Raw genomic sequence first — 23,446 nt, forward strand, 5'->3', positions numbered from 1 at the left:
ATTCTGATGACAAGAAGACAGGAAACTGATCTGGAGCCCAATATTTGTCAGAGAGCATTGGTTCATAGATTAATGGTTGGGTAGGAACAGAAACCAAGCACACTTGGCAAAAAATCTTGATGTAAACTATCAAATTACTTTTGATGCATTTAAGGAAAGTATGTTTAGCTCTTATTACCCCTAGAGATAGAAGGGAAGGAGCAGTGGTGCCCATGGTCTGAAATTCATTGTCACATGGCTTTGAAGAGCATGATGTTATCATTAGGGGCCAATTTGTCTTTAGTGTGTCTTACTGAAGTCAACATTAAATGATTTTTTCATTTTATGAAGACAGCAGTCCATCACAGAAGGAATCAGCACATGCCTTGGCAAGGGAAAGCCAACCTAGATCACTAATTGGCTGCGAATTCACAAAGTACATAATACAGACAGAGGACAGTCAGCATCAGTAAATTCTCTCAAATGAAACAGGTGTTCAACATCAGTGTAAAATCATTTTTATAGAGAGAAGGGTTAAAATCTAAGAAACTGTTTTACTATTAGGCAAAATTCTTAATGTGAATGAAGTTAAAACTTACCTTTATTTACCATGAGTTAGGTGACATTCTTTGTACTGTTACAGTATGTACTTTTAGGTAGTTGAAATGACGATAAAATTATATTACAATAACTTGGTTTTTTGACACCATCTAAACACTATCTGCTGTGGCATACAGAAAGAGCTGTAGTTTCATACTGAAATGGAAGTTTTCTACTATTAGAAATAGCAGTATAAAAGGTCAATGAATAATTCTAAACTGTTTGCCATTTTTAGAACCTTTAAGTTAAAAAATCTTTTTGGAAGTGTAGAATGTAATATTGATCTAATGCTCATCGTTATTCAGAAGCTTTGTAAATCCCTATTTACTTTATTTCCCTTTTTCCTTTGACTTTTAAATAATAGTAAAACATTGTCTGAATTGCTTGTTGTAGGTATTTTCCACTTTTACCAACTAGAAAGCTTGAGGGGTCACAGGAGGACTCATCTAACAGAGGGTTCTTTTTTCCTATTTTTTGACTATAGTAATTAATGGAATTATGTTTCTTAGTGTCAATTGAGATAGGCTCTATAGAAAACAAATTTATTTTCAAGTATTTCTTAGACTATAAGAAAAGAAAAAGAGTAATGAGACAGGCAGAAAAATAAAAACCAATCAGCATCTTTTTGTGACCGTGCAGAGATGCAGTGACTTTGGGGTTGAAGTACATTTTAGAATTAAAGGCATTAAAGTTCGACATGAGATTTCTGAAACTTTCAAGGAACATCTGCCAAACAGTGGCCTACAAACACAATACTTTCCCCCTTATAATAAGCTATTATGTTTCATAGATTTAAAACATTCCATTTTATTTTTCTGCCAGAAGCATGGAATTCTGAACTCTAGCAGACAATGAACAGAAACCCAAAGATCAATGTGTTTCTAAAGGATTATATTGCTGCCAACGCTTCCCAGACTGTTGGTTTATTGTGAGAAACTTAACTCCTTCAAGCTTTTCAGTAATTCACCCCTTTTGTCCATGTCAAGATGAAGTGGCCCCTTGTTTCTAACAATGAATCACATCATCAAAATCCCTGCAAGAGCACAAAGCGAGGAGGCATGTCACACTGTGCAAATGGCCTTCAGCTTGACTGCCATGGCACTGTCACCATTGTGTCCCATGTTGGCAAAGCCAGTGCCACAGATATAGAGCCATCGGGTCAGGCCATCAGCTAGGATGGGAGAATTCACTTAAAATACAAACACAGTCCATGACCAAACCCACGGACATATTTTACTTAACTATTGATAGCAGCAAACCATGAACATGATTCCCAAACCTGCCTGAAAGATGACTAGAAATAAAAGGAAAGAAAGGGGAAAAATAACCAGAAAAGAGTGTATTAAAGAATAACTCTTTCCCACAGCGAGAATGGAATTTAGAAACAATTCCCCTTGGGTTTTTGCTTGCATTTGCTTCCTTTGTTCATGAGAATCTGACTGCTTTAGGCACAACAGAATTCCATGTTTCTAATCAGTAAATGAGGGTTATTTTCCAAAAACGTTGGATGCTAACTATGTAAGAAGAGAAAAGGCGGTCCCATCATGCAATACTTTCTGCTACTTTTATAAGAAAGGAGCTACTGCCTCACAGATACAAAGAACAAACTAGTGGTTATCAGAGTGGGGAGAGGTTGGAGGAGGGGCACAATAGGAGAAGGGGATTAAGAGGAACAAACTACTATATACAGAATAAATAAGTTACAGGGAGGCAATGCACAGCACAAGGGAATGTACTCAATATTTTATAGTAACTTTGGAGTATAATCTAAAAACATCAAATGGCTATGTTGTACACCTGAAACTAATATTATAAATCAACTATACTTCCAAAAGAAATAAATAAATAAAGCTGCTGCAGTTAGGCACTTCCTCTTTGCCCCATCTGCACATATCTGTTTTACCATTTCTCACACTGCACTATAATTTTGAAGTAAACGTTTGTCTCCTCCATTAGCCTATAAGCTCCTCATGCGCACACATGATGTCCCTCTCAGTCATTGTTTTCTACTCTTTTTTAAAATTTGCGAACCTAATGTTTGGACGTGGTTAACAAAATCACTACAGAGTATACATAATGAAAAGCAACTTGTCTTCCTGCTTCGTTTCACCAGAAGCAACCAAAATTGCTTATCCTTCTAGAACTTCTCTGTGCATATCCAAATGTTTATAACCTGAGGGCATGTTACAAAACCTATTTCCGGATTGAAATAATACACAATGAGCCAGTACAAATTAGTAAATAAAAGTAATTATAGCCATAGAGAAAAATAAGATGAGTTTGTGTTTAAAACATATTGTAAGCCCAGGTAAATAATTTTCTGTGATATTTTTTACTAGTTTATCACCCTCAACAAATGTTTACCCATCTTAACAACAATTGATTTGAGAGTTTATGCTCTAAGTTACAACTCCTGTGAGACATCCTCAATCAAAAATGTCATGGGAACACAGAATCAGTGTAGTATCAACTCTTAGGAGTTGTAACCTCTCTTTAAATGACTTAAGGTTCCCTTTTCACTCCTGACCCTGTGATCACCTTCTTGAAAGATGAATAAATTATTTGTCAAGTCCTTGAAATGAGTATCTCTGAGACCCTTTTAGAGAACCTCTGTTCAGGCCTATTGGGTTATTTCTCTCAGGATGAAAAGAGATTAGTAGGTTTAGAGATGAATATTAATTTAATTCCCATGGGAATATAAAAAAGGAGACAGTTGCTACAAAATCTAAACTTGAATCTTTGCTTCTAAAAAGTGAGTGTTAAAATACTAGAAACCCAATTCCAACAACACATTAAAAGGGTCACATACTATGATAAAGTGGGATTTATCTCAGAGATGCAAGGATTTTTCAATATCTGCAAATCAATCAGTGTGATACACCACATTAACAAGCTGAAGAATAAAAACCATATGATCATTTCAATAGATGCAGAAAAAGCTTTTGACAAAATTCAGCACCCACTTATGACAAAAGCTCTCCAGAAAGCAGGCATAGATGGAACATACCTCAACATAATAAAGGCCATATATGACAAACCTACAGCTAGCATCATACTCAACGATGAAAAGCCGAAAGCATTTACTCTAAGATCAGGAGCAAGACAAGGATGTCCACTCTCATCACTTTCATTCAATATAGTTTTGGAAGTCCTAGCCATGGCAGTCAGAGAAGAAATAAAAAGAATCCAAATTGGAAGAGAAGTAAAACTGTCACTGTTTGCAGATGATATGATACTATAACATAGAAAATCCTAAAGATGCTACCAGAAAAGTACTAGAGCTCATCAATGAATTCAATAAAGTTGCAGGAAATAAAATCAGTATATAGAAATCTCTTGTGTTTCTGTACACTAAACAATGAAAGATCAGAAAGAGAATTTAAGGAAACAATCCCATTTACCATCCCATCAAAAAGAATAAAGTACCTAGGAATAAACCTACTTAAGGAGGCAAAAGACCTGTATTCTGAAAACTATAAAACATTAATGAAAGAAACCAAAGATGACACAAACAGATGGAAAGATACAGCATGCTCTTGATTGGAAGAATGAATATTGTCAAAATGACTACACTACCTAAAGAATCAAAAGATTCAATGAAATCCCCTTCAAATTACCAATGGCACTTTTCATGGAACTAGAACAAAAAAATTTTAAATTTGTATGGAAATGCAAAAGACCCAAATAGCCAAAGCAATCCTGGCGGGGGGGGGGGGGCGGGAAATGGAGCTGGAGGAATTAGACTTTCTGACTTCAGACTATACTATAAAGCTATGGTCATCAAAACTGTATAGTACTAGCACAAAAACAGACATGTGGATCAATGGAGCAGGATAGAAAGTCCAGAAGTAAACTCACACACCTATGGTCACCTAATCTATGACAAAGGAGGCAAGAGTATCCAATGGAGAAAAGACCGTCTCTTCAATAAGCGGTGCTGGGAAAATTGGACAGCTATATATAAAAAATAAAATTAGAGCATTCTATAACACCATTCACAAAAATAAACTCAAAATGGATTAAAGACCTAATGTAAGGCTGGATACAATAAAACTCTTAGAGGAAAGCATATGCAAAACACTCTCTGGCATAAATCACAACAATATCCTTTTGGATCTACCTGCTAGAGTAATGAAAATAAAAACAAAAATAAATGGGACCTAATTAAACAAAAGCTTTTGCACAGCAAAGGAAACCATAAACAAAACAAAAAGCCCAGAGAATGGGACAAAATATTTGCAAATGATGTGACCAACAAGGGATTCATCTCCAAAATGTACAAACAGCTCACGCAGCTCTATATATATATATAAAAAAAAAAAAACCAAAAAACCCAATCAATAAATGGGCAGAAGATCTAAATAGACATTTCTCCAAAGACATACAGATGGCCGAAAAGCACATGAAAACATGCTCAACATCAATAATTACTAAAGACATGGAAATCAAAACTACAATGAAGTATCACCAGTCAGAAATGGCCATCATCAAAAAGTCTACAAACAATAAAGGCTGGAGAGGGTGTGGAGAAGAGGAACCCTCCTATACCTTTGGTGGGAATGTAAATTGGTACAACCACTATGGAGAACAGGATGGAAGTTCCTTAGAAAACTAAAAATAGAGCTACCGTATGATCCAGTAATCCCACTCCTGGGCACATACCCAGAGGAAACCATACTTTGCAAACATACATGCTCCCCAATGTTCACTGCAGCAATATTCACAATTGCCAAGACATGAAAACAACCTAAATGTCCATCGACAGATGAATGGTTAAAGATATGGTACATATATACAGTGGAATATTACTCAGCCATAAAAAGAATGAAATAATGCCATTTGCAGCAACATGGATGGACCTAGAGATTACCATACTAAGTGAAGTCAGACAAAGACAAATATCATGATATCACTTATATGTGGAATCTAAAAAAAAAAAAATAATGATACAAATGAACTTATTTACAACACAGAAACAGATTCACAGACTTTGAAAACAAACTTATGGTTACCAAAGGGATAAATTAGGAGTTTGGGATTAACATATACACACTACTGTATATAAAATAGATAATCAACAAAGACCTACTGTATAGCACAGGGAACTCTACTCAATATTCTGTTAACCTATATGAGAAAAGAGTCTGAAAAAGAATGGATATATGTATATGTATACCTGAATCACTTAGCTGTATACATGAAACTAACACGATGTTGTAAATTCAACTATATTCCAATATAAAATAAAAATTAAATTAAAAAATAGTGAAAGAAAGAGGAGACTGAAAAAATAAAAAGTGAGTATTAGAACCTGCCAAATTAATTGCCCTATACTAAAAATTTGCAACTATCGCAAGGCCAGATATCTAAGAAACTCTTCAAATCCAAGAATATCTTCATAACCCTTCCCAGTTCAAACATACATGCTCGTAGCTAAGCCAAAATTGACCCAAGCTAAGCTCAAGGCAAACTGCCGTTTACCTCTCTGAGTCTCCTCTGACCTGGACAGCCACACAAAGGAACGTCTGCTAGATCAAAGAGCACACACCAGATGTTCATGGGATACCTGTGCACATTGAGTTATTAATCCATGCTGAGTTTCTCCTCTGATTAGACATAAACTTATGATAGGAACTTAGGTTTTTCGTTTCATATTTGGAAAGATTTCTACACCTCCCTGAATTTGTATTGAGGCAGAATTGCACTTCTTGCATAACTCGTTTTGTTTCTGACTGACCTTTGATCCAAGAAAATTCAAAGCCCTTTAAGGGAAACTGCCAGGTTATCATGAGCTTGGACTTCCTGCATTTCGTATCAGCTGCATGACAAAAACTTTATGATGCTAAGAAAACACAAACATCAAAACTCTGGGGCATTACCTCTGTATGGACATGGTAATGCATTACATGTCAATGAACGCTTTGAGCAGTGGACTAGTTGGGAAAAAGCCTAGCCCCATCTCACTGATGTGCTGAAGGATGGTGAAAAAATCTTTAGCTTTCAAAAGCAATAAATGATCATACTTCATTTTCATTTAAGCCATGGAAATACTTAAAAAAAAAAACTTAGATCATATATTATGCTGAAGCTGGGCAAAACACTGCTGGCAGCAGAAGCAGAGATGCTAGCAAGTATCAAAAAGGAATGAGACCACTGCACAGGGTAACTGAAAACAATTGCAGAGAAATAAAAGGTTCACGGCCTCAGCCAAGCCCTGTTCTCTTGGGCTCGTCTTACCAAGTTACACAACCATTGGGTGCCTTGATCAGAGATCAATCACTTGTTGCTTATAATAGAAAGTGAGTTATTGCCTAGCAGGGTCTGGCCAGGAAAGGATTCAACCATTATTCCATACATGTTTGGATAAGAAAAACAGGAGGGAAAAAAGTGTAGAATTGGACAATTTGAATGAATTTTAGAGTCGTTCAAATGAAAAGTCATAAGTTATTATCTAAATAATAACTTAATAACTGACTCAAGCATTGAAAGAAATGTCTGACCACGATTCTTTTAGCGGCTGTTTTTAATAAATATTGTGAACCTTATTCTTAGGATGCGTAGTAGCATTTTAATGTTTTAGAACTTTTTATGGGTTCACAGAGTACCAGGTTCTGAGGATATACGTTACTACTTTTTCTTCTGGCGTTGCCATCATACACCAGAAAGAATGGTTGCTACATAAAAGGAAGAAAATTCAATTTAGAGTAGAAGCTCCCAAAGGGTAAAAAAAATCTTTTAAACATACATTTCACTCTATACTATACACATGAAAACCATTACATGAAATGCTAAAAATGAAACTTTCAAAATGCACATTTCTTCTATTATTAACAGAAAACAGCTGAAATGTTAATCCTTGAAAATTTCCAGTAACACAAAGGCCCTTCTTAGTGTGGTATTGAACCGAGGAATAAGGATCTTTGGCATACTCAAGAGGAAAGAAAAATTTGGTATTTATTCTGCAACACAATTTCACAGTCATAATTTTAGGAAGTCATCATTTACTTGATGTAAAAATGGTATTTCAGACTTCCAGTTTGCAGTCCTGCATGTGAGGATCTTAGAAGTCGCCACTCCCTCCTAACAACCGGTAAAAAGCTGAACAGACTAAAAAATCAGCAAATTTCTTAAATCTGCCAGAGAAGTGAGGTCACAGGGCAAACCACTGCTCTCAAAACTGGAGAGACAGACAGATGGACAAAGAGAGCCACAACTTACCGGAGCAGGAACGCCTGCAGGAACCAGTGCCAGGGCAGGAAAACCTGAAGTGCAGACAACAAATTGGAGGCTCAGCGTGGACAAATCTGAGGGTTAAAAACTCAAGGGGGACCCAGTCATGGGGGACCTCCGTGCTTTAGTGAGTTTTATCTCCAGGAGCTCAGACCAGGTTCTCATTGGTCTGAATATCAGAGAAAACCCCACTGTGCTTCCAGCAGCGTGAAGGGTAAAGAAACCATTCTGAAATATGCCAGAGCACTCTCTTCTTAACAAGCTTGAGCCCAGGAGAAACTAGTTAACCAGAGCCTAAGCTGTTGGGCTTTTTATCAGAGCCTAACTGGCTTGAGGGGAGGGAAATGCCCAGCTGCAGCCCTCTCTAATCAACTTGCTCCACCTCAAACCTGAGAAGCACTTGTGAAGTTCATAGCTCAGGAACAAGGCTCAGCACAAGCTAAGACCAATCACAGAATTAAGGAACGCTTCCCCTCCCCCACACCTCACTGCTACGTTACCGAAGGCCTGTTTACCCTAGTTCCCTTTACCTAATAGATCATGTCCATCTTTTAACAAAAAATTATGAGGCATAGTAAAAGGCAAAAAACAAAATTTGAAGATACTGAACAAGCACCAGAACCAGAGTCAGATATGGAACCAAGGTTGGAATTACCAGACCGGGTATTTTGAAAGGCAGTGATTAAGGGATTTAATGGCAAAGTACACAATGTGGAAGAACAGGTGGATGATATAAGCAGAGAAACGGAAATCCTAAGAAAAAATAAAAAAGAACTGCTAGAGATCACGAACACTGTAACAGAAATGAAGATGTGATGGGTTCACAGCAGGCTGAACACGGCTGAGGGAAGAATCTCTGAGCTTGAGGACACGACAATAGAAATTTCTAAAATTTAAAAGCAAAGAGAAAGAAGATGGAAAAAACAGAACAGACTATTTAAGAACTGTGAGACAGCTGTAAAAGTGATATCATAAACATAATGGGAATTCCAGAAGGAAAAGAAAGGAACAAACATTTAAGCAATAATGACTGAGAATTTCCCCCAAATTAATGTCAGACACTAACCTACAGATGAAATGGAGAAAGTTGGTGAAAGAAGAGACAGATCAACTGGAACAGAATAGAGATGACCCACATAAATATAGTCACCTGATCTTTGATAAAGGAACAAAGGTAACAGAGTGGAGCATAGGTAGCTTTTTCAACAAATGGTGCTGGAACAACTGGATATCTACGAGCAAAAAAGTGAATCTAGATAAAACTACACCCTTCACAAATGTTAACTCAAAATGGATCATAGACCTAAACATAAAATGAAAAACTATAAACTTCCTAGAAGATAACATAGGAGAAAACCTAGATGACCTTGGCTATATAGACCTCAGATCTATGAAAGAAGTAATTGATAAGCTGCACTTCATTAAAATTAAAATCTGCAAAAGACAATATCAAAAGGATGAGAAGACAACCACAAACTGGGATAAAGTATTTGCAAAAGACATATCTGATAAAGGACTGTTATCCAAAATATACAAAGAATCCTTAAAACCCAACAATAAGAAAGTGAACAAGTGATTTTAAAATTGGACCAAAGATCTTGACACCTTCCCAAAGAAGATATACAGATAGCAAGTAAGCATATGAAAAGATGTTTAACATCATATGTCATTAGGGAATTGCAAATTAAAGCAATTAGATACCACTTCATATCTATTAGAATAGCCAAAATCTGGAACACTGATAATACCAAATGCTGGTAAGGATACAGAATTACAGGAACTCTTTTTCATTGCAGGTGACAATGCAAAATGACCAGCCACTTTGGAAGACTTTTGGCAGTTTCTTATAATATGAAGCATATGCTTGTCATACAATCCAGTGATTGCACTCCTTGGCATTTATCCAGATGAACTGGAAACTTATGTCTACACAAAAACTTGCACATAGATGTTTATAGCAGCTTTACTCATAACTGTCAAAACTTGGAAGCAACCAAGATGTCCTTCAGCAGGTGAATGGGATAAACTGTGGTACATCCACGTACTGGAATATGACTCAGCACTAAAAAGAAATGAATTATCAAGCCATAAAAAGACATAAAAGAAGCTTTTAAATGCATACTACCAACTGAAAGAAGCCAACCTGAAAAAGTTACATACTGTATGATTCCAGCTGTATTGACATTCTAGAAAGTGCAAAACACTGGAGGCAGTAAAAGGATCGTGGTTGCCAGGGGTTAGTGGGGAGGGATGAATAGATGGAGCACGGAGGATTTGGGGGGCAGTGAAACTACTCTGTACAATACTACAGTGCTAGATACATGTCATTATGCATTAGTCAAAATCCATAAAATGTACAGCATCAAGAGTGAATCCTAATGTAAACTATGGGCTTTGGGTCATAAGGATGTGCAAGTGTAGGTTCACCGAATGTAAAAGAGGTACCACTTTGGTACGGGATGTTGATATTGGGGAGTTTGTACATGTAGGGGCAGGGGTATTTGGGAACTCTCTGTACTTTCTGCTCAATTTTGATATAAACCTAAAACTTCTCTAAAAATGAAGCTCATTAATTTATTTAAAAATATTTTATTAACATGAGATTGTCCCTGTATTAAAATAATATCTGCTGTTTTCACAGCAGCATTATTCCATACAGGTTAGGACTTATCCACAAATTATCTCATGGACATCTTTTTCCCATCCTTATTTCTCTGATGTTGTCAGCTGCTGAAAACACCAAATGTCACTCATACGGGAGAAGGTAAAGTGATTTAAACGGAGCTATCCAGAAGGTTCATCTTAGAGCGGAATAGGTTAAATCAGGACTACTGATTTAAATTAGGACTACTGATTTATCCTTTCTGTAGTTACACCCATGACACCATCCTGTGAGAATCTACTGATTCTAGAAAATCACATTTATATCCCTTCTTTCTTGATCCTTCTACAATGATGATTTTGATAAATTTGAGCTTCAACAACATATTTCGGTGTCTCAAAGTTATTTTATATTATTTTCCAGCAAGTGGCACATTCATTAGGAGATTTCAAATACATACTTTTCATGTCATGCCAATTTTATGAGGAACAGTGTTAGTATCTTTGCAGGTGAATAAACTAGAGTCAAGTGAAATGAATTTCCCTGATCAAGATCACAGAAGGTGTCAAAACTGAAAAACTGAAGATCACCAGTCCTGCCACTCAATATTTCTTTTTTCTATCATTCTCAATGATATTGATTTAGAGTATGTTCCTCTCAATCCTAGAAAGAATTTGAAGTAGTCACAATAAAAGCCACTTGTAAAGCACTTCAAAAACAGACAATGAATACAGTGAGGTATACATAGAAAGTAAAATAAATATGGAGACTTAAATGATGCAACTGTGGCTAACCATAAAATTGAGGTCAGAATCACTTAAATATACTAGCAAAATCTTCTTTGCAGCATAAAGGAATGTCACTTGGAAGAGATGGTGTGGTCTGTATGCAGTGGGATGAAAGTGGGGAAGGAGTCCAAAGAAGTGTAAGATGATCCTCTGTAGACTAGCAGAGAGAAATCAAAGCAACATCTTCCAGTTCTCTTAAGGAATGCTGCAGGCCCTCTGTTCCAATCAACAAGGTAATGGCTGCACACAAGCCACCATCTCCACTGTTGCATACTTTAGGTAACAAGATGCTGAGAACAGCTGTGAGTAGAAATGTCAAGAAATCCACTGCAACCAGAGGATTTGGGTCCTGGCTGATCACACCCATAAGAGCTGAGGTCACCAGCCAGCTCTGTCATTGGGTAAGGGCCATTGCACTCCCACCTCTCAGAGCAGTTGCTAGTTTTCCAAAATTCCTCTGAGGTTTTCCTGGGAGAACATTTTTTCCCTTAGCCTCTGAACCAATTTCTAACAATATAAGAGCTCTGAATATAAAGTGGTGAGTCAAGGTTTAAAAAAAAGAAAAAGAATATTTCAGGATGGAAACACCAAGCAAATGTTTTCCTTGAAGTACTCACCTTGGGCAGTGACACAATTTTTCTTAGAGATGCTGTCTTGGCTTAAATCAGTCTGCCTTTAAAACCAGTAACAGCCAAAAAGGAAATTTGTATTATGTAATATATAGAGTTATATGACAATGTTTTAATATGTTATACTTAGTCTTTAAGCTTTTGTTTAATGGCACTGTGGCTTTTTACTATTCATGATTTTAATACCAACTTTCACTTTAAAAGTGTCAAAGCATTAATGAAGCCATAATGTTCTTATACTTGTTTGCTCAATCAAAATTATTTAATGGAATCCTATTTTATTTATACAAGGTGATAAGCTCATAGAAGAATCAATTACCCTACTAAGGGAAATAGTACTCTTTTCATAAAGAAAAGTCATTTTCTAGTGATTAATATGGCCCCATGGTTCCCCATTCTAGGTTTAAGGGTACCATTGGCAATCACCTTATATTTTTCTCTGTGAGGGAAAATAGCAACATTTTCAGCCTCTGCATCTGTTTTCCTAGCTTTCCCCCCTCCTTTTCTCTTTTTAAAATAATACATTACGGAGATCAGCATTTCAGCTTAGCCCCTCAAGGTTCTCTTTCAACATCTCAGGCAAGTAAGAAAAATCCTGCCTTTCATTCCAGTGTTTTAAAATTATCTTTGTCAAGTGACTCCACTCTAGCTTGTTTTCTGCCAGAAAAGAAAACCTACCTACAATGCAAATATTCAGAACTTTTTTAAATTTAATAAATATGTAGCCATGATCCAAACATAAAGGATAGCAACTGATATTTATTAATGTCCAGCTATTTAGTGGGCAGAAACACTAAAGTGAATCTTTTTAAGTTTAGAATTCTTTTAATTTTAAACATATGTGTTTATATTAGGAAAGCCACCTATAAATTCCTGAATATCCACTAAGGAAAACAAATTTTTAAAAAACCTCGATCTTTTGAAAAAAATAAAATGAATCTTTTTAAAATTAGTGCAGTATGAAGAAAACAGTTAATCCAGTTCTTATAACATAGTCACATATTTTTAATGGTCTCTATTAGTTGGGCATCCATGCTGGAAAAAGCCTCCAGTGGGTTCTGTTACTCACTTACAGGGTTAAGGAACTCTGTGAATAGTTATAAACAATGGTGTAATCAAGGGCGTTTTTTCCTGTATAAGTGCATTTCTTTCTGAATGGCAATTCATAAATAAGTCCTTGTGTTGCGTTTATCTATTACATGGAACCTAGGACCCTTGAGTAAAGCCAGCCAATTCAGTGCTTCACAGGAAAGCCACTAGTAAGGGGTGGGGGGCTCCTTCATGGCCAAATGATTAGACTGTGATCTGCTGAGAATGAGGGAATCCAGTTCCTATCATCTTTATCTGGTAAAATGAGCACCACAGAAATATATACATTCTAGCAGACCCAGCCCATGGTATTTTTAGTAAGTAAGTGCTTTTTTGAATGTATAAACTTTCTGGACATCCATTTTTCTGGATGTGAAGTGAAAATGCAGGAGATGTGCTCTGAGTTCCCTTCCAGCCCCTACACTGAATGAGTCAGTGGCTATGTTTTGGGTAAAGATGGTGACCCCCTGCTTGGACAATCAGAAATTAGGGTTGTGGTAACCTAGAGATGTGCTGAAGCAGCTTATATGGGCTTGTGAGAGCCGACTGCTGAGTTTTCAGTAATTTTGTGAGCCAGTTGTTAAACATAGCCATTATTAAAAATCAAAGCATATAGACTTACAAGTCAATACATTATATTTTTGAAAGTAATACATACTCAAAATTCAGCAATTTTAATTCTTTTGCTACCTTTTACTATTAGTTATGACCTTGAAGTCACTTGCTTCTATTGTGGAAATACTATATAATGGCCCGCCCCTGAGTATCTCTTCCTAACACCACATTCAGTGATGTCATGTCAGTATTTTCAAATTGGCCATGGTGGGGGAGTATTCACACCATGGAAATGGGAGAATGCTACAAATCACTGCCTTTTCATTCTTTCAGAGAGCTGATTGTTAAACATTTACTGACATACCACTGAGGTCACCTGGCTGAGACCAAGGAAAGGAAGGAGCTGTGAATTTAACAGAACAGAGTGCCACCATAAAGATGTTTGCACAGGGCAGATTTCACAAGGCATATCTTTACCTCAGTACCCTTGGGTCATATACTCTCCTTAGGCTGATGCAAGTCTGGTCCTGTGAAGTAGGGAAAGAAGGAAGACCCTGGAGTACAAGCACAGTTTTAAGAAAGTTTAGGTCAGGCCAGTGGAAAGTCTCTGAACCAAAGTCACCCGTCAAAGGAATCCCTCATTTCACAGAAAAGGGCTTTCCTTGGTTTCCTTCCTGCACTCAATCATTGCCTGAGAGCAGCCTATGGAAAGCATGGCCTTGGAGCAAATGTTGTGCAGGTAGCCACGGGGACAAAACTGGGGTGGTGGGGGGGTGTTCAGTGAAGAAGATGATGGGGATTGGGCAGAGAATGAAGACCAGCATATGGAACAACTCAGCTATAATAAGAGGGCTCACGGAAGCAAAGGGTAGGAGAGGTTGCGTGTAACATTTCCCATCAAAATACACTCCCTAGCAATACCTGCTGAAAAATTCAGTAGAAATGCTCTTGACATCTAAAACCTCTGGAGCTGGGGCTCTCAGCTTTGTGGGTAAAATATCAAAGGGCTGACTGGAGCTTTGAAATAAAATTTTAAAAAACATTTGCTAAACAGACTGGCTGTTGTCGTCCTATATACTTTTATGTTACTAGCTTCCTGAACTTGCAGCTCTCATCACAGATAATTGCAATTGTAGGATGGGACAGAAGTCACTGATACATAGTAGTGTTTTGTACACATAAAGTTATTACATTCTCACAAAATCCCTTGAAATAAGTACTATTATTTCCAGCATATTACAATATAGAAACCAAGGTCCTGAGAAGTCAAGTAACTTACCAAAGTCATGCAGCTAATAAGATGCTTTATTCCCTTAACAAAATAATGAGCTACTTGAGCTCATGGCTTCTATTTCTCTGCATCCCCAACTGTGCTTGGCACTCAGGCCCTCAGTAAACAAACAGTTATTGAGAGAAGCAGCAATGTTTTGGTCATATGTGATCCCTAGAACACAGTGCTATAAAGTGAGAGCTTCAAAATTTTTTTTAATTAGAGAAGGAAGCACTAACAGGCTACTAAGATTTAAAAAGCAAATCCACATAAGATAATCTGAAGTTTTTTATGGAGACCTGACTCTCAGGCACTAACCTGGGTTCCAGGGATCCAAATATGAATAAAATGTTGCCTCTGTCCTTAAAGAACAAGTGATCTGGAGAAAAAGCAGGTGCACAAGCAATTAAATATAATAAAATGTAATTGTTTTTTAAATGCATACATAATGTGAAATGGGGCTGCACATGAAAAAAATATTAATTTTTCCAGTAGGATAAGTTTTTTCTCCTCTTTAATTAACAGAATCAAACATAGAAATAAACACTACTTTAAAGTTTTTTTATTAGAAAGTTTATTGCATTAATCTATAAACTCATTTGGTCATATAAATGACAATGTAGGCTAATACTGCTGAAAGTTTAATCATCTTTGGAAAAGAGATATTTTAACACTGACAGCATTTTTTATTTGACACAGTCAAGTAAATCCTAATGTGTTTTCAATTTTTTTTCCTTTTAAAAATATATATTGCAATTTGTTCATATCAAAAGGAAGCCTGGACTAAATACTGAACCAGAATAAACAGACCGAGTGTTAGGACACTAGTATTAAGAGGACCTTAAAAGGGCAGCTGGCTGTACATCTTTAGATACTGGGCAAGCACCCATCCACACCATGTGATTAGCACTTATACATCTAGTTACATTTCCGTGACATAAAGCCTTTAAGACCAATGTATCTCTTAAATATTTAATGTGAATAATTAAGACATCTTACTCAAAGATAGAAAATCCATTATTTTAAAAAACATGACCTTAAAACTCAATTTTTTATGATTTCATCTCATTTTAAGTGATAGGTGGACTTCTAACACTGACATAAATTCTAAATGGTATTGCAATCCTCTTGAGCAACACTTTCAATATTTATAGTTTAAAAATCCCAATAATTGATAACTACTATTGTGGTTCTTTGTGGTCAACATGATCACATTTTCAGAAAGTTGTTTGCATTTCTCACAACACATAGTTCCTGTGCTAGTGGATTTGGTTGGGACAGGTTATAACTGTTCTATTATAAAATCCTATGTTGGTTTTCCTGAAAATGGTGAATAATTTTCCGTAGAGATAATGATAAACACATCAAGCTCCCTGTTAGCATTATTACTGCAGCATGGGAGAGGGATCTATATCAAACATTGTAAATAACTACAGAATATTCCTTATCATATAATTAACTACAAATAACATTCCCCTCATTAAAGCAAGCATACACAGTATCATTTGGGCCAGTTTCAATGTATTTATATAGAAATACAAATAGTGTATAAGTTTTCCCATACAGCAACCTCTAGGGAAAGTATCATAGTTTGGCTGACATCCCTACATGAATGGCTTTTGCTACATGTTGCCAAGCTCATTACTGCTTTTACCACTATAGGATATAGGGAAGAGGTTATTTTTAGGATCCCAAATTAATATGGGTTCAAAAGTCATGGGAATAGGTTTACTATGTATGAAGAATAACATCATCATTAAATTAAGTTTGATGTATCTGGAAAAGTCCAAAAGGTTGTAATTTCAGGGGGAAAAAATTGTCAGGTCCTTTTGTCTTTAACTCTCATTCTGACAAAAGTATTTCTCTCTTTATCCAAGTCTATATCAAAGTATCTAGAAAATTTTGATCTCTTAACCAGACCTCTCCAAATGTAACATGTACTTTTACAATATCCAAAATGCTATGTGTGTTGTGACTTTTGAAAAGTCCTTGGTGAACCCTAATAAGTAAGAATAGCCTCAGGTACAAATGTTGTCTCAGGATAGCAGCCACCCTGAGCAAGAGGTCTGTCAGAAAGATTACACAGGGAGGGACGGCAGTGCCCCTTTTGGGTCTGCATCTGCTGCCCAGGTTTTCTACTTACATTGCTGTTGCCTTTGGACATGAAGCTTTCATTTCATTTTAAACAGTGGAATGAGAAAAGAAACTTTTTTTTTTAAACTTATCTCCAGGGAATAACGGGGAAACTCAACTTACCGTGGAGCTCTGAAGAGATGAATCTTAAAAAAGAAGGGGAAAGATGTCTTCTTTTTTTCTAACCAAAAAGGACTCTTTGTGGCTATTGACCCACAAGTGTCTCAATTCGATGTCTATCTCCTAGATTCAGGGGCCAACCCAGGTAATTGTTGGAATATATCAATTGTTTCTAAGGTGTGTTCTAGGCAATTCTCCATTTCCTTGAATTAACTTTGAAGTTCCCTGAAAGAAACAGCCATCAAAGGAGTGAATGCTCTAAGCGTGTTTGTTCTCTCATCCATCTGTCAAACCAACATCACAGGTGCAGGTGTGCGACAGGAAAGCGCTGGCTATCCCAACTCAGTAGCTGGCGGAGGGCACAATGCCTTCTTTACTAATGGCAGAACGGAGGCACAATGCATATTTGTGACTTGACTCACTGAGACAGGACACCACGTAGGGTTTCATGTCTTTAAAAGATTGATGACCACTGTTTTCTCTTATGAAGTTGCTTCCTCATTCAGCCTTTCAGCCCTTTGGCTGGCTCAGGGAGATCAGAGAGAAACTGGCTTTCTTGCATCATGTGTCAGCAACCTCTTGAGATAACTGCCTTGGAGTGAAAAATGTTATTGCATAAGTATGCATAGGATAAGCATCTCTTCTGGTTTGCCTGTAACAGTCCACATTTAAGCCCACTGCAGGATTATTGTTCATAGTGCCCTCATTTACTCTCAAAAGTGTCCCAGTTTGGATGATCAATCATATGATAACCCTAACAAAGGTCTTTAGTAAGATCAGTCTGTGGTACGCGATCAGTAACAATGTCTCCCTGCCCCCCTTCCCTTTGGTTTAACTAAGACTCAGGACCCGCAGATCAAAGGGAACTCCATCTCAGAGTATTAAAAAGCTTCTCAATTTCCATTATAAGCCATTCACTTGTCATTACTGTACTATTTTAGTAATGACCAATTTTAATGGATTTGATTTATATATTTTTATCTCCTCCCTCCAAAAGAAACAAGAACAATTCATTTTTCTCAAGCAGAAACAAAAGTAGCCATAACACAAGAAACAAATAATATTTGTTCATTAACAATCCAAACACTACAAAACATAGAATATACAACTTAAAAATGGAAATACAAATTAATGAAAAAGGGGGTACATGTCATATTAGCAATGCAAAAGACCAGCTTAAGCATAGTTTCTCTAAATCAACAATTAATAAAAGGAAAGTGCCCTTTTCTCAAATATGAACAAAAATATTTCGGTCACTTTTAGGGAAAAATTAATCAAAACTTTCTGCTAATTCTATATTACAGCATGTATTACTAATGGTTTACAAAACTTAAGCATCATCTTACACCTAAAATTTACAACCTTTTCCAATCATTATACACTCATTCAATTCAATCTGCCAAAAATAAAATTATTTCATTTCTATATTTCTGAAATAATTATTGATATGTTATGGACCTCAAGTGGCGAATGTGTATGATGGGGACAGTGATCAGAGTAATGCCATGTATCTAAGTGGGCCAAGGATCACATAGAGAGGAGAAGCACCTCTGCCTGGCACACCTGCATATTGATTCCTGCAATAATTCTAGCATTTCTAAAGTAATTCTAATGGTACATTTCTTCATTCTAAAAAAAGCCTAAAGTTTTCATATTTAAGTTTGCTATCCACCTCTAGATTTTGTTCAGAATCTATCCAGTAACACCACCTGGCAGAATGTTTCCTGCTGGGCTCATATTCTCCTTACAATTCCGAGTCCAGCTGAAAAAGTAAAACAATAAGGACTCGATGAGATGCCCCTTTTCTTCTACTTGTTGAATGATTCGCACTTTAATGAAGTAAATTTTATGGTAAACTGCACAATCCTAGGTACAGCTCTATAATGCAAACGAGAAACAAAATACTTAAATTTTAATTTTTCAAGCAACAATACCAACATCCCCTGCAACCCGTGTCTCAGAAAAAGTCCTGCATGGTCATGCTTTTAGCCGAGATTTTACAATAAGTCATGCTTCATGGGTGCAGTTCTAAAACTAACAAGAATGGGAAATCACACTGAATCTCCTTCTGAGCCACCTGTACGAAAAGGACCTACAGTCAGTCAGCCTCAGCTTTGAGCTTTCTGGTTCACGTCCAACAATTGCCTACTGAACAGATTAACATTCACATAGGGCGGCAAACATGAGAATGGAGAAGAACCAAACTGCAGTTCTGAAAAGGGTTCCAGTGGCTACCCAGTGGTCCTTTGGTGTCATTCACTGCTGCTGCTGCTGCCGCCGCCGCCGCCACCATCCTCTCGCTGGGGGGAGGATGAGCTGTCTCGGACTGGCAGCAGGTCATAATGACAAGGGATGTGACTGTTCTTTGGGAGGTCATATGGATCCTGGGTGAGATGCCCGTTATTGCTGAGTATTCCTTGGACAACACTCACTGTAGGTTCTGTGACAACCAGGGACACATTAATTGATCAGCAATGGAAATTAAAAAAAATAGAATATGGCTTTTCTTGCAAATATCTAACATACCAGAGGAGCTTTTATAAAAATATGAGAAAACATTATTTTTAAAAACAAACGATTCTTTTACAATAACATAGAGGTGGCTACTCCGTGGTCGGTAGACCTACTGACACTCACAAACAATGTTCAGAACAAAGCGTGACTGTATGATTGGGATGAAGACATCAAGGGAATATACAGAAACCCTGGAAATGAATCACTGTCTGCAAAAACCTGGGAGATAATCTAGTTCAAACCCCTTCCTCTACAGGTAACAACAACGAGGTCCTTTGGGGGTCACTTGATTCATGGAAACATGTAACAAGTATGTAGCTTTAGAACTCAGGAGTCAGGCTCTCAGCTGAGTTCCCATCTCACAGTGGTGGGCTTAGGGGACGGTTCAAAAGGGAATTGTTACTGGCTTTTCAAAAATAAATTTAGTTCATTATGGCTTCCATTTTAAAAAGCTGTCTTAATACTTTAAAAACAGTTACATATCTGTGACATGGCGATGGCATAAAATGAATGACTAATGACTAGAGTTAAATAAGTCACTCATTTACAAGTACAGTTGACCCTTGAACAATGCAAGGTTAGGGGTGCTCCACACATACCCCCAACCTGCTGCAGCTAAAAATCCCCACGTAACTTCACAATTGGCCCTCCTATCCACGGTCTCACATCCTTGGATTGAACCAACTGCAGACTGCGTAGAACTGTAGTATTTAGTATCGAAAAAAATCCATGTATAAGTGGACCCGTGCAGTTCCAACCCATGCTGTTCAAGGGTCAACTGTAGTAGAGAATTTTTTCAGGTTCAAATTGTAAATACTGAGACAGATATGGAGAAAGAAAAATAAAAATATAAAGCTCTACTATCTAGTCCAGGATAGCTCTGGTATGTTTTAACTTTCCTCAAATGGTATTTGCAAGGGGCAATCAAAATAACTCTAATACTAATTGAATTCTTATTAATTTGTATCAGATTCACATTGGAGAATATTACTGATGTATTACACAAATTTAAAAGAAAATTTGTTCCAATTCTGCTAAAAGCATTATATTAATATAATGAATGCAACCAGGAAATGGAATCATCTGTTTAATCCACTTGAACCATTTGTTTTGGCTAACTTGACATAGTAGCTAATATGACACATACGCTATTCCACATGTGTGCTAAAATATTCACTATGGTTACAAAACAAAAGATGGGTAACCAGGTGGGAGGTAAGAAAAAACTTACTTTGAATTTTCTAAATGGTATCTTCCCTGAAAAGTTCATTTGACATCAGCTAATATGGTCACCATAAACACAGGTTGCATTTAAAATATGGGCAGTTATTTGCAATAAAGTGTATATGAACTGCAACAACTGTATTCTCAAGGACTTTAAAATTGTTTCAAAAGAATATTTCCATTCACTAGGTTCTTTCTTTGGTTAGCAAAACTTACCAACTTCATAGACATTCTTGTTGGCTGAAGTTGAGTTATTGATCTCTGCATATGGGGAATCTCTCCGCGCCGGTGACTTCATCTCCACATAACCACATTCTGAGTGCTTGGGAATAAGGACAGGTGGGTCTTTAATAGTGGCGTATGGGTTTTCAGAACTGCTTAGGGAGCAGTTACTTGAATTATATTCAGAATTCTTTCCCAGGTCTGTGAAAAGAGATGGAGGGGGGAAAAGCAAATGCTATTTCATGGGCAACATCATTTATTTTCTTGGCGATAACTGACTTGGGCAGATTACTTCTCTTTCTTTGTAATTTGCTATAATTTTTAACAATGAAAATAATGGTATCCATTTTTCACTTATTTTGGAGAGAATCTGCTATAAAATTACCCATCCACAAACTGATTTTGGCTCCTCTCTAAGGTGAGGACCAATGTAAACATTATGGATTTGACTTCATTTTTATTATCACACTCAAATACAATTAATTCCACTCTATTTTACTAAAAGTCTCTGAATCCTCAAAGGCTTCAATCAAGACCCCAGGAGCACAGAAGGTTCTATCACCATGGTGAGGAAGGCAACTATACTATGAGGCTTCCTTGTAAAACCTCAGGTCTGGGCACTTGACGTTATTACTCAAATTCCTCCCAAAACGCAGGCTTCAGTGAACATGTGACCAGGCTGATCTCTTCCTCTCTTCCCTGTTATTTCCTTTTTCACATTTCTCTCTCCCCATAAGCCATATTTTTTTGAAAGGAATTATGAGTGTTTTCCCAGCAAATCGAAGCCTTGGGTCTCCAAGACTTCTGCTCTAACAAGATCCACCTATGTTCACTCTCTTGCTGGCAGTCAAATGTGTTTGTGTGTTTGTTGGAGTAATTTACCACACTAACAATGCTACATTTTCTCTGCAGTGCCACTGTTGCTGATTTAACAAATTATTTGTCTGAGATAAAAAAATTTTTTTAAATTGTGTTCTAATAAATGTATTTCTTCCTCAAATTTACACCATACCTTTCAAGGATTTTCCCATATAACTTCTGTCAAGTCCAAAAGCACCTGTGACAAAGGAAGAAAAAAATATCCAGTGAGAACTGAAGGGAAGAGCAAAACCACCTAATAGTCTCAGGTCACTGGAGAAAGATGGTTTGGGCACCCACTGTCCCCGCTGCAGGAAATAACCAAGCCTTCCCAAACCTTGACACCAGCTCACTCCTGCCAGATGTCTCAGTACTTAAGAGTTTTAAAAAATGTTATATATCATTCTGAGCATTCTGCTGTTCATTTCAGTGACTTTGGAAAAGGCTGGTCAATATGGGATAGAAACGGAGGCACAGATGAATCAGTACACTTGATTCAAGGCTGCTCAGTGGAAAGGACACAGTCAGGCTAGAACTGAGCCAAAGGACTGGGATCTCCTCACTTGTTAGCTACATGACTTTACCTAAGATGTTCAACTCGCTGAGCCTCAATTTTCTCACCTCTAAAATGGGGACAACACAACCCGCTTACTAAGTCTTACAGGGTTGTTGTGAACAGGAGGTGAAATAGACCGTAGGGAAAGGCATTGTAAACTCTGAAGTGCCATCTAAATGAATGATGTTTGCGACTATAATACTCTTTTAAAAAATTATTTTATTGAAGTATTGTTGATTTATAATGTTGTATCAGCGTCTTTGGTACAGCAGAGTGATTCAGTTACACACATATGTACATATACTCTTTTTCATATTCTTTTCAATTATGGTTTATCACAGGATACTGAATATAGTTCCCCGTGCTGTACAGTAGGACCTTGTTGTTTATCCATCCTATATATAATAATTTGCATCTGCTAATCCTAAACTCCTAATTTATCCCTCCCCCCTTTCCCCTTTGGTAACCATTAGTTTGTTTTCTAAGTCTGTAGGTCTATATCTGTTTTGTAAATAAGTTCATTTGTATCACTTTTTAAGATTCCACATATAAGTGATATCATATGGTATTTGTCTTTATCTGATTTACTTCACTTAGGCTGATAATCTCTAGGTCCATCCATGTTGCTGCAAATGGCATTATTTCATTCTTTTTGTGGCTGAGTAATATTCCATTGTATATATGTACCACATCTTATTTATCCATTTATCTGTCGATGGACGTTTAGGTTGCTTCCATATCTCGGTTATTGTGAATAGTGCTGCTATGAACATAGGGGTGTATGTATCTTTTTGAATTACAGGTTTGTCTGGATATGTGCCCAGGAGTGGGATTTCTAGATCATAGCTCTATTTTTAGTTTTTTAAGAATCTCCGTACTGTTTTCCATAGTGACTACACCAATCAGTTACTGAAACACTAAATATGTCACTACATCCTCAGCGTCAGTCTGTCTGTAAGCATTGCAAGGCACCTGCAATTATCCTTTAAAGGAACACTATAGACTTGGGTCAAAAACAGAAAGTAAAGTAGTAACTTGTGCTAAACATTCAAATAAATATGAGAAGTGTAAGGAAAT

The 23,446-nt window shown here is 36.9% G+C and overlaps 1 protein-coding gene across 1 annotated transcript in view; it reads right to left on the bottom strand.

The window, feature by feature from the left end:
- Nucleotides 1-17,178: 17,178 nt before the first annotated feature.
- MEGF10 (multiple EGF like domains 10) overlaps nt 17,179-23,446 on the bottom strand; it is a 269,700-nt gene continuing 263,432 nt past the window's right edge. Inside the window, exons 25-27 of the mRNA XM_057736130.1 lie at nt 21,968-22,012; nt 20,950-21,156; nt 17,179-19,435 (exon numbers count right to left, since the gene is read on the bottom strand). Of these exons, the coding sequence (XP_057592113.1) occupies nt 19,248-19,435; nt 20,950-21,156; nt 21,968-22,012 (440 nt within the window). The 3' untranslated portion in view covers nt 17,179-19,247. The remainder of the gene's footprint in view (nt 19,436-20,949; nt 21,157-21,967; nt 22,013-23,446) is intronic.

Source organism: Hippopotamus amphibius, chromosome 1 (genome assembly GCF_030028045.1).
Source record: "Hippopotamus amphibius kiboko isolate mHipAmp2 chromosome 1, mHipAmp2.hap2, whole genome shotgun sequence".
Taxonomy (NCBI): Eukaryota; Metazoa; Chordata; class Mammalia; order Artiodactyla; family Hippopotamidae; genus Hippopotamus; species Hippopotamus amphibius.